The sequence below is a fragment of the Ursus arctos genome, unplaced genomic scaffold (genome assembly GCF_023065955.2).
Source record: "Ursus arctos isolate Adak ecotype North America unplaced genomic scaffold, UrsArc2.0 scaffold_25, whole genome shotgun sequence".
Taxonomy (NCBI): domain Eukaryota; kingdom Metazoa; phylum Chordata; class Mammalia; order Carnivora; family Ursidae; genus Ursus; species Ursus arctos.
This window is the reverse complement of record NW_026622930.1, coordinates 38,650,162-38,662,800: the sequence shown is the minus strand read 5'-3', so window position 1 is coordinate 38,662,800 and position 12,639 is coordinate 38,650,162. Positions and strand designations below refer to the sequence as shown.

At 35.0% G+C, this 12,639-nt stretch overlaps 1 protein-coding gene across 1 annotated transcript in view; it reads left to right on the top strand.

Moving 5' to 3' along the window:
• The window catches only part of LRRC9 (leucine rich repeat containing 9), a 137,735-nt gene that overhangs the window by 79,754 nt on the left and 45,342 nt on the right, over window positions 1-12,639 (top strand). Inside the window, exons 27-29 of the mRNA XM_057318557.1 lie at window positions 1,958-2,094; window positions 7,733-7,950; window positions 11,832-11,900. Coding sequence (XP_057174540.1) covers window positions 1,958-2,094; window positions 7,733-7,950; window positions 11,832-11,900 — 424 coding nt within the window. The remainder of the gene's footprint in view (window positions 1-1,957; window positions 2,095-7,732; window positions 7,951-11,831; window positions 11,901-12,639) is intronic.

Sequence of the window (12,639 nt, the reverse complement as noted above, 5' to 3'; positions counted from 1 at the left end):
CAGTTTAACATACCATACTCACTCATTTTAGGTGTATAATTTTTCCCCAAATTTATAGTTGTACACTTTTAGAACATTTTTTAGAATATTTTTAGAACATTTCCATCACACACCAAAAAGATCTGTCATGTCTATTTGTGGCCAGTTCTCTTTTCCAGTTCTAGCTCCAAGAAACCACAAATCCACTTGCCATAAAGTTGTGTTTTCTAGACATTTCCTATAAACAGAATCATATAATATGTGGTCTTCTATATCTGACTTCTTACACTTAGCATAATGTTTCTGAGGCTCATCTATGTTATAGTATCTGTTAATAGTTCGTTCCTTTCTATTGCTGAATATGTTGGGTATTCCATTGGATGGATATGCCACATTCCGTTTATCCATTCACCAGTTGATAGACATTTGGATTGCTTCCACTTTGGGGCTAGTATTAATGATGCTGCTGTAAACATTTGTGTAGCAGTATTTGTAAGCACTTATGCTTTCATTTCTCTTGGGTAGAAACCTAGGAGTGAAATTCTGGGTGATATGGTAATTTCATGTTTAACATTTAAGAAACTGTTGAACTGTTTTCCAAAGTGGTTGTACCATTTTACATTACTAATAACAGTTTATGAGGATTCTAATTTCTCCACATCTTCACCAATACCTGTTATTGTTTCTCTTTTTTATTACAAGTGGATTTGAAGTGGTATTTCATTGATTTATAAGCATTTTCTCTCAATGACTTATCTTTTCATTTTCTTAAATGGTGTTATTAAGTCCAATTTATCAATTTTTCCTCTTACAGATTGTGATTTTGGTGTTGTACCTACCAATTTTTGCCTAACCTAACGTCACAAAGATTTTCTCATGTTTTATTCAAAAAGTTTTATGTTTTTTCTCTTAAATTTAGGACTAAGATCCATTCTGAGTTAATTTTTGTGTATATTCTGAGGTAAAATGTTAGTTCTAAATTCATCTTTTTGCATGTGGATATCCATTTGTCCCAGCATCCTTTCCATTCCCCCCCATTGAATTGTTTTGGTACCTTTGTTGAAAACCAATTGACCAGTTTATTTTAACCAGTTTATTTTATTGTAAGTTTACTCCTGGACTCTTAATTATATTTCATTGATCTGTCTACCCTTTTGCCAGTACCAGATTGGTTTCATTACTGCAGGTTATAGTTTTGAAATCAGAGATTATAAACCCTCCAACTTTTTTTCTTTTTAAAGATTGTTTTGAATATTCTGAGTTCTTTACATTTCCTTATAAATAAGGACATTTTGGGGGCGGGGGATCCTGCTGGACTTTTGATGGATTGCATTGAATCGATTTAGGGAGAACTGCTATTTTAGTAATATTGAGTCTTCTAATCCACGAATATAAAATATTTCTCCATTTACATAATCATTAATTTATCTCAGCAATGGTTTGTAGTTTTCTGTGTATACATTTTACACTATTTTTGTTAAATTTTTTCTGAAGTATTTTGTTCTTTTTTATACTATTGTGAGTAGAATTAATTTCATTCTCAGTTTATTGATGACGTGGAGACCTTCAATTAATTTTTGTATATTAATCTTGCTGAACTAAAAAACTCAGTTTTTTGGTGAATTCCTTAGGATTTTTTAAATACAAAATCATGTCATCTGAGAATAAAGACAGTTTTCCTTATTCTTTTCCAATCTGGATGCATCTTTTTTTCTTTTTCTTGACTGATTGTGCTGACACTTGCTTTTCATTTCAAATAACTCTTTCTGTACTTTGTTCTTTACCATATAAAAATATTTTTAAAGAATAAAAAGTGATTATTATATAAAATACAAAGAGATAACATTATAGTTAAATTCTGATTTACTAGTAAATTAATTTTTTAAACTTCAACTTATAGTAAGTAAATATCAGATTTTTTATGATACAGCTCATTTGACATTAAATTTATGGGCTCAAACTTATGTGTGTATTTCAGAGATACAATGAGCAGTGAAAATTTGCCTCCAATAATGCACAGTTTAGAAGTGCTTCATTTGGGCTACAATGGAATTTGTAATTTAATTCAGCTACAGCTTAACAGACTAAGAAATTTAAAATTCCTCTTTCTACAGGGTGAGTAGCAACACTGTCAATGTGTAAGTCTTTATTATTAAAAATTGATTTGACAATAATGTTTTAATAAGCAAATATCAGCATCAACATTTACTTAAAGCAGATTGATAAAAATATTTTAGTAATCACAAATGGGTTTTTCTTGGGTTACTTACATAAATAATGTAAATGCAATATTCTAGAGCCACAGAATATTGTATTTCTAGCCCTAGAAAATGCAATGTTCTGGGGTTATATATGGTATTATATCATAATTTACTTTTACATCACGTTCAATTAAAAAACCAATAGAAAGTAACCAGTTATTCACAAGTACTTATTAAACCCAGAATTGGGCTAAGTATTAAGAAATATACAGAAACACTATATTATTGTAATTATATATAGTTGAGATCCTTGCTCTAACATAGTTTAAGATCTACCCATGAAGATATACTGAAAGACGAATTAGTTCTGAGTAACTATGTGTTACTAACTTAAGTGCAGAAGTTTAGAGAAAAGAGAAATTGAAACACACAGAGGACTTTTTGAATGATTGATAAAATTGAGCATTACCAAGAATTTTACAAGTAGTGGGAGGAGAAGAATCACAAGAGCATGATTGTGATGTCTGTCCGCCAACATTTGAAAAGGGACCAACCTGATAAAAACAAAGAGTATGCAGTTCTCTGAGAGAGTGATAAAGCCTCTAAACATGGTCAATTTAATGTAGAATGCTCATTTTGCAGTTGAAAATGGGTAGGAGTTGTAAATCTTTTGAAAAGTGGAATGGGGAAAAAACAGTTTGGAACATTAGTCTAACAATAATTATTTAATGACATAGAAGAAAGGTTGGAAGATCCATCATTGAGACATGTGGGGAGATATTTGTATAGTTGATCTGAGTATGGTAACTTTTTTCTGAAAGACAGGCTTTTCTAGACCATACTTTTAAAAATTTAATGCATCTTTTTGCTTATCAAAGGTGTTGTGAGTTGCATCAAAAACACAAGAGACTTAAGCCTTAAAAGAACAAGAAATTGAGTACAACAATGACAGATCTTTTAAATGATACAGTGACATACAAAAAAAAACAGAAAACCTAACCCTGGAAAGTCTATTTAAATCTAATAACGTAAAAGGGGAGTGTGCTCTCTTGCATGGCTAGCATGGCAAATCAGAATGGAGCAGTTTTGTACAGGGAATGAGGCAGTTGACTCTGACAATTATGGCTATCATTTATTGAGTCATTAGGCAAGGTATCTGTCTACAAGGATTATCTCATTCAACCTTCACAGCAACTCAACATGGTAAATAATTTTATATGCATTTTACAAAAAAATAAATTAAATCTCAATAGGGTCAAATAATTTGCCTAAGTTTGCACCAGTGAATGGTGTGGTGCAGAGTCAAACGCAGCTCTGTCTGACTTCAAAGCACATGCATTTTCTATCAATAACATATATTTCTATCAAATGACATATAAAGGGTCTGGGCTAGAGTGGTGTCAGTGGGAAGGATGAGTAAAAGGTGACTCCAAAATGCATTTTAAAAGAAGGAGCCGAGATGCCCTTTGACAGATGACTGGATTAAGAAGATGTGGTCCATATATACAATGGAATATTACTCATCCATCAAAAAGAACGATTTCACAACATTTGCAGCAACATGGATGGGACTGGAGGAGATAATGCTAAGTGAAATAAGTCAAGCAGAGAAAGACAATTATCATATGGTTTCACTCATTTATGGAACATAAGAAGTAGGAAGATCAGCAGGAGAAGAAAGGGAAGAAGGAAGGGGGGGTAAAAAGAAGGGGGAATGAACCATGAGAGACTACGGACTCTGGGAAACAAACTGAGGGCTTTAGAGAGGAGGGGAGTGGGGGATCGGGATGGGCTGGTGATGGGTATTAAGGAAGGCACGTATTGCATGGTGCACTGGGTGTTATACGCAAGTAATGAATCATGGAACTTTACATCAAAAACTTGGGATGTACTATATGGTGACTAACATAACATAATAAAAAATTTTTATAAAAAAATAAGAAAAAAATAAAAATAAAAGAAGGAAATACTAGTACTTAGTGACTAATTAGACAATTAAGAAGAAGAAAAATAGTTCAAGATGTTCTCATTATTTCTTCAGGAGATTGGGCAAAAGGAGGTACTAAAGCTAGATAAAGTCAATGGAAAATGATGCTAATTTGTAGTAGGGAACCATCAGTTTGTGTTATGACAATTTTGAGAAATAAAAATGGAAACATATTCAAGCAGTAGAACCAGAGCACAGGTTAGGACTAGAAATGTGTATTTTGGAATTATACCAAAGGAGGTGACAGATGAAGTCATTAAGTGTATGTGCTTACTTAGGAAATAAGCATAGAGAAACAATGAAAGGCCAAAAGAGGGGAGACATGCCCCTATACACACATCTCACTATGTCCCTGACCCAGCATAAGAAGGCTGGAGAAAAAGAACCAGCAAAGCAGTCATACAAGAAATTTTGAAAGAAAACCAAGAAATGCAGACTCTAAATGTCAGAAAAAGAAAGGATGAATGGCTTCAAAGTCAAATGACGGGAAGAATGAGACCTTTAAAAAAAATGTTGGACATTTTTAAGAAAACTGGATTCAACCAAAAAAAAGACCACTGGTAACTGTCAGAGGATCAGATCTGGAAATGTGGGAAGAGCAAAAGTGAAAACACTGTAGAGGGAAGTGGTTGGATAGGCAGTAGAGGCAACAGATAGAGGTTGCATACTCAAGGAGCTTGTCCCTAAAAAGAAGGTAAGAAGTCAGAAGGTCGCTAGTGGGGTTATGAACATATTTGGAGGTTTATAAAGAAGTGAGTTAGGTTAAAGACTAAACAGGAAGAGATAATTCTGAGATCAATCTAAAGAGCAAGAGGGCAAAAGCTGTAGGAGAGTACACAAATGTAAGCAGTGATAAGATCAGGCCATGCCAGGGTCCACGACAGAGAGCTTATGCACCTACATTTCACCTGTTGTGTTAAATTTTCAAGATAGGAAAAGTGGAATCTTTGGGGAAGGGCAGAGTGAGGGTGTAGGGAAGCAAGTTAGAATCTTAAGGATTGGGGGTCAATTTTACCTAAAATTTAACTAGTTGACTAAGTGGGAGTTTTTCAAACAATGGTAAATGCTCCTACTTAAAGAAATGTAGGGGCACCTGGGTGGGTCAGTTAGTTAAGTGTTTTCCTTCGGCTCAGGTCATGATCCCAGGGTCCTGGGATTGAGCACCACATGGGGCTCCCTGCTCAGTGGGGAGCCTGCTTCTCCTTCTCCTGCTCCCCCTGCTAGTGCTCTCTCTGTCAAATAATAAAATCTGAAGAAAGAAAGAAAGAAAGAAAGAAAGAAAGAAAGAAAGAAAGAAAGAGAGAAAGAAAGAAAGAAATGTAAGATCCTTGAAATCACATTCAGCGTAGTTGTCTTAGAGTTTTCTTTCTTAAATACGCTTAACGAACATTCTAAAATGAGTAGTGGCCAAAAATATGCTATGGCAGACATTATTTAGCACTTGAAACTATTCTGTATGATTTTTATACCACTGGCTTTAAAATATTAAAAGTGATAGTCTAAATACATAATTTCATGAAAGTAATATATTAACACAACTGAGACACTTTTCTCAATCTGACTTGAATAAACTTTATTTCATTTACAAGCAAGGAACTGGTAAAGCTTCAAAGTCTGTTATTTATTTCTGTGAGCAATTTTATTGAAGGTTGTGATGTTTAAAGTTCTCCATAAGAATAGAACAAAATAAGGTAAATTTACCATAGTTCACCAATTTTGAGATACCTGCTTATTTTTTTAACATATCTGAAATGTGGCATGTATGAATTGATAGCATGTCATAGTTTAACCTAGCCAATTTTTTTCTTTCTTAGTACACATAAAATACTGACATATCTTAACAACTGTTGTAGTCTTTTTTTTATTTTATTTATTTATTTGACAGAGAGAGAGGGACAGCCAGCAAGAGAGGGAACACAAGCAGGGGGAGTGGGAGAAGAAGAAGCAGGCTCCCAGCAGAGGAGCCTGATGCGGGGCTCAATCCCAGAACGCCGGGATCACGCCCTGAGCCGAAGGCAGATGCTTAATGACTGAGCCACCCGGGCGCCCCCCGTTGTAGTCTTAACTTCTATGAAATTTGTTAAATTTCAAGGAGAAGAATTTCAAGATCACAGGATCGCACATTCAGTCATATATTAGTTTGCTAGGGCTGCCGTAACAAAGCACCACCAGCTGGATGGCTCAAACAACATATTTACTTCCTCACAGTCCTAGAGACTAGAAGACCAAGATCAAGATGTCAGCAGGGTTGGTTCCGAGGCCCTCTCTTTTTGGTTTATTAGATGGCCTCTGTGTCTTCAGATGATTTCCCCTCCACATGTATCTGTGTCCTAATATCTTCTAATAAGGACACCAGTCATACTGGATTAGAGCTCACCCCAAAGACCTCATTTAACTATAGTTACCTCTTTAAAGACCCTATCCGCAAATACAGCCACATTCTGAGGTACTAGAGGTTAGGACTTCAACATATGAATTCGGGAGGGGTGGTCACAATTCAGCCCATAACAAACAAGGAGGATGAACAGTCAATGAAATACAGTATGGTATAGTAGAAGCAACACTGAGATTAAAATGTAAAGGTCTAGGTTAGGCCTGCTGTTGCCACTTTTTTTTTTTTTTTAAAGATTTTATTTATTTATTCAACAGAGATAGAGACAGCCAGCGAGAGAGGGAACACAAGCAGGGGGAGCGGGAGAGGAAGAAGCAGGCTCATAGCGGAGGAGCCTGATGTGGGGCTCGATCCCACAATGCCGGGATCACGCCCTGAGCCGAAGGCAGACGCTTAACCGCTGTGCCACCCAGGCGCCCCTGCTGTTGCCACTTTTATGTCTTTGTGCAAGTCACTTAATTCCTGACCCTTAGTTTTCTGATTATTAAAAATGATAATATTTTCCCTGTCCTATCTTGAGACTCTAGTAGAAAACACATATAAAAGCATTTTGCCAACTCAAGGGTCCTCTTCTCATTAATTATCATTATCATTAATAACTGATTGCTACAGTAGAAAGAAATCATAGGTTATAAAGAAAGGATTGAGATTTCAAAGAATGTAATGAACGCTTAATTCATTTTTAATTTTTTAATGAGGTTGTACAAAAATGTTGAGAAAGAAATAACAGCATAATTAAGGTATATTCTTCCAACTTAAAACACAATTCATTTATTTTAATAAATATTTAAATATACCTATTTGAATACCTATCAGAATAATCAGATATACTCAGGAAGTATATCTTCTGTGGCACTTTTACATCTACTTTTGTCAATACCAACTATTTTAGCACTCAATTACTGAACAGACAGATTGGGTCAACATACACTGTATACATACACTGTATACATCACATTTTGGTCCTTCAAACATAAAGGAGAAATGTTACCAAATATTATTTGATAATGATGGTACCTTCCTATAAATATACTTCTATTTCTCATTGGAAACATGTTCTTTTTAATATTTTACTTTTTAAAAAGTCATTTTATAAAAAAATATTTAAAATAGGTAACTTTTTATTCAGAAAGTTTGGGCTCACCTGACATACCATGACTTATGTTTCTCCAGGGAATGAAATCAGCCAAATAGAAGGGCTTGACAATTTAGTAGTCCTTCAGGAACTGGTAGTGGACCATAACCGCGTCAGAGCATTTAATGATAGTGCCTTTGCCAAACCAAGCTCTCTGTTGGCACTTCACCTGGAGGAAAACAGACTACGAGAGCTGAGCAAATTACAACCTTTGGTAAAACTAGAGAAACTCTTCCTAGGATATAATAAAATCCAGGTAACATTATTTTGTCTGTTATGAGATTTACAAGACTTAACTCCTCTGAACATAAAGGTTCCAAACACACCAATGAAAACTTTGCTAGCATGTTAACTTATTTATATGCCACGTAAATACACTGTGAAGCAGAGGCATATTAATAGTCTGCGGTGCAAAAATGTCCACTCTGCTTCTAGACTTATAAAGCCAACCAACCCACATGCATCCACTGGCTAAAAAAAAAAATTAGCTCTAAATATTCTAAGCTCTTCTCAGCAGTCCTCTCTAAGAGATCTCTTTTGTTCTTGACTGCTCTCGGTCCAAGCTATTTCTGCATCTCAATCCCAGACTTCCTCTGGCCCTTTAAACTTGGCATTTGTCCTTGGTCTACCTGACATTTGAATCGGTTCCTGATAATGTACCTTGACTTGGTTTTAATATTCCATCTCTACCCACTCAATGCTTCCCTTACATAAGGCTCTGCTTTAGTTTTACCTGCTCAAAATTCAACCTATTTCCATTAGGCAGTGTTCCAACTGAGACTGCCCAGACTCTCTCATGATATAGTATGCAGATAAGAGGTTTGAAGGTATACATAACCTTACGCAGCCCTAACATTTCTCTCAGTGTTTTGGTAATGATCTGTTAGCCCTCCTCTTACCAATTTTACTACTTCTACCCATACCTCTAAGACAATCTCAAAGACAAAATGAAATGGACTTCCACCCAAGAGCAGGGAACAAGTATATCTTGCCCACATTTGTGTCAGAATATAGCATAGTGCCTAGTACATAGTAATTATGCCATCAATATTTGTGGCTCTACTTGCTAGAGTTCAGAAAGCTTGTTCTGGAGTGACATAAAAGCCTGTTCAAGGCTAGAAGGAAATCATGAGTACTGTCCTACATAGCAACTAGGAAATACACATACAGAGAAAAATGGCATACAACTGATTTATCAAGATTCAAGCAACATTCATCTGAGAAAAGCCTTCCAAACTTGCAATGATTCTTACAAAGCTTTATCCAGAGAAAATTTAAATTGGGAAAATTGCAATCCTATGGAAAATCTTTCCAGTGACAGCATCTGAGCTGACATAAAGGACTGTCATATTGGACTTAACATGCAAAGGAGATCTTACCCAATATCAAGCTTTACTATAATGTCAAGGATACACAGGGTCTGGGACATTCCTGTGGCTTCTCAGGTCCTTTCTTTCTACATACCCTCTAGCTTAGACTAAAATATAAGATCTTCAAGTAAGATTTTTGTGTGAATGATCTCATATAACAAGGGAATGTTTCATTTATGAAATGCCTCCATTTTATACTTGAGCTTACGTGATATTTTATAGGGAGCCATGCTTGATAATTCTATAGTTGTAGGTTTATTTACTATAAGCAGTCCTTAACCAGGGAGATCCTACTAAGAGTATTTCACAAATAAGGACCTTTTTCCTAGTAAATATCATTGGTCTATTTGACAGCACAGCTATTTACCAGCATAATTACAAAGAGATTAGACCAGGTAATTTGCTTTTCCCTAGGAGTGTCCCTGCCCCACCTCCCCACTCTTCTAACCCACTAAAGGAAGAGAAGGAATGGCAGATCCACTGTTGTAACTACTTCCTCCCCAGTCACTTAAGCAGGGATAATGCCTAGTCAAGGTTATTTTTTATAAAAATTTAATATAGCTAATAGACAACCTGTATGATAAATCATGGGAAATTATACACACATTATGGAATGAAGGTGTATTGATTATTTAATGATTAGCCCTCCATTGTTTATTTTTATCCCTGAAATAGTATTTTTCCTTGAATTTAGATTGATCATTATACCATCAAACTTATTCTAACTATTAATATTATACTACCTAAAATGACCATAGATTTAGCTGGGAAACAGTAACTGAGAGGAGTAAGAAGTTGAATTGGAGATTCTGTTTAATTCTACTGAAAATACTATGTTCTTCAAAATTCTTAACTCTCTATTCAGATTTTCTTGTTGGGAGATATTTTTTTCTCTCGGTTCATACCAACATGGGTAGGCTGACACACCAGCATTAATTTCCACAAATGGGCAATCAGATTATAACCCTTGGGTTGATAAAGACCTCTAGAACAGGAGGGAAAAGGCATAGAAAAAGTAGGAAAACAATACTTCAAATGAAGATATATGCAGCCCTGCATTAACCTACTTTAAAATCTTTCACAAACTGCATATCCTTGATAACAGATTCCAGGGTGAAGCTTTTCACTTAGCCATCATGACCCATAATGTAGATTTGGAAAATTGTTGCCTATAGTCCTGCCTTTGCAGATAGAATCCCAGAAACACAACTGAAAGGTGAGTTATTTAATTCAGCTTTACAGCCCTATTTGGTTCCTGTGTCTAAATGATTCCTCTATCTGGCATCAAACAACTGTGTCTACTTTCAAACATCTCAGGAATCACCTGAGGCTGGAAACGACTCCAGGAAATAGTCCATTGCTATTTCTTGCCTTAAACGAAAGGCCCCAGTCTAAGCCTAATTATTACCATGATTGCCATAAGTGCTTATCCTGAAAATGTACTCAAAAGGTAACAACTAACTATTGGTGTGCTGGTTAATGTTTAATGGCTTGCTCTGTAGGGGAAACAAAGTCCTAATGAATAGCATTTGCCAATTTCCATGGTATAATTTCTTCCACCATAGCCAATTTCAAGCTAAAACACCATCTCACAAAATTCTTGGCAATTTGCCAAATTTAGCCATTACAAACTAAGTCCAACACTCCACTGTAAAAAAAAATACCTTATATTAAAAATGGGAAGTCATCAGTCCTCTTCCCCAATTATGAACATAATCATTTTCTTGATGTCTCTTTAGACCAGCATTATCCTCTACAAATTTAACACTCTGGTTCTCATATTAACATCTTCCATGAGAAACAAACATTTTGATTAAAAATACTTTACTAGTGAACACTGCCAAACTCTGTTTAATTTGAGAAAATAATCGAGAAAAGAGTTTTCATATTTCTATGCTTTCCAATCAGGCTTTGGTTCCACAGACAGGAACTACCTGTGGGTCAAATGTATAATATCTCCATAGATAACTGACTGTCAGAGCTTTTCCAAAGTCCTCCTTTATGACACTTCTAAGATCAAAATTGTAAGGATCAGCCATTTCAATCAAATTCCACTTCCAAATGGTCTAAAATAGGTCTAAATTTTTTTATAGTTGCTAGATGAATTGGCTATGTCTACTTGTCATTCCAAATAAGAATAGGAGCATATCGGTAACTTTATTTTATTACTATAAACTAGCAGCAAACTGAAGTTGAGCTTGTCACCTAAATTTTGTCAGAAATAGCATTTTTAAAAATAATTTTGCAAAAATTAAAATGTATTTGCAAACTTTCATCAGTGTTAAATAGGTAACGATAAATAACCCCATTCAGTAGTGAAGACAAGTCGCTCAACTAGAAAAATAGTTTTTCAACTATATATACTCCTAGAAAATATTTCAGGATGTAGTCCACTCAATATCACATGTTCCTTTATGGTTAAGGTTGTGTTTAAAATTATTTAGACTGGATTTACCATCTTTTCTATACTTCCAGGTAATCTCAGCCCTAAACCATAATTTTTCTGAAGAGAAATTTGGTCTTTTCTTGCAAGTGCTGCTATATTTCCCCTGTTAGCATATCATCTTTACCAATCATGTATTTGGAATCAATAGTACATAGATTTGTCCTTAATCAATGATACAGAATTTGTCACTCAAGCTCACTTTGGAGAATTCAATCACGAGCTAGCTGTAATCCAACAGTTACATACGATTACTTAAACCAGTGTGTATTTAAAAATATTGGATCTAACCAAATAGTAACTTATTGATTAACTTTTGAATAGGATATGGCAGAACTGGAAAAACTTGATGGTATCTCTTCTCTCAGAGAGCTTACAATTTATGGCAATCCAGTAAGTATGTTACTTTCCTAATTTATCAGTTAATTTACTTAGTTATATATAATCAATTTTTATATGGGAGAATTTATGTTTCCATATGTATAGACAGTTATCCAAGTACAATTCATTGACTATTATCCTCTTTCAACTGATGATAATATAATCTGCCATTGTTATATATAAGAGGATCTGTTTCAGGGTTCTACATTGTATTCATTGGAGTATTGTCAATCCCTGTACCAATACTGTACTGGTTATTAAAGTTTAATTAATTAATTAATTAATTAAATTAATTTAATATTAAGTCTTGGTGTCTGGTAGAGAAAGCACCTCCAATTTTCCTTCCTTCCCCCTTCTCTTTTTCTCTCTTCACTGTCTCAGCTGTTCTTGGCCCTTTACACTTTCTATGAGTTTTAGGAAACAGCTTTTGAAGTTAATGTGATAGTCTTGTTGACATTTTATCTGGAATTGCATGGAATATATAAATTAATTTGGGGAGAAATCTGCTATTTTTCCTGTCAGAGGCTTTGGAAGGATCAATTAAGCAGCAACTTTATTCACCTAACATCTGAACAAATTGACAGATATGACAGTGGCAGATGGAGAGGTGAAAATATTTTGCTTAGCTTCATGAGAAAGCCAAACATGCCTGCTAACAAAGTCCAGAAATAGGCAATCATGATCAACCAGTAACACTTACCTGAATTATTTCCACACAGGAGGACAGCTTCTGCTGGAGGAAGAGAGGGTA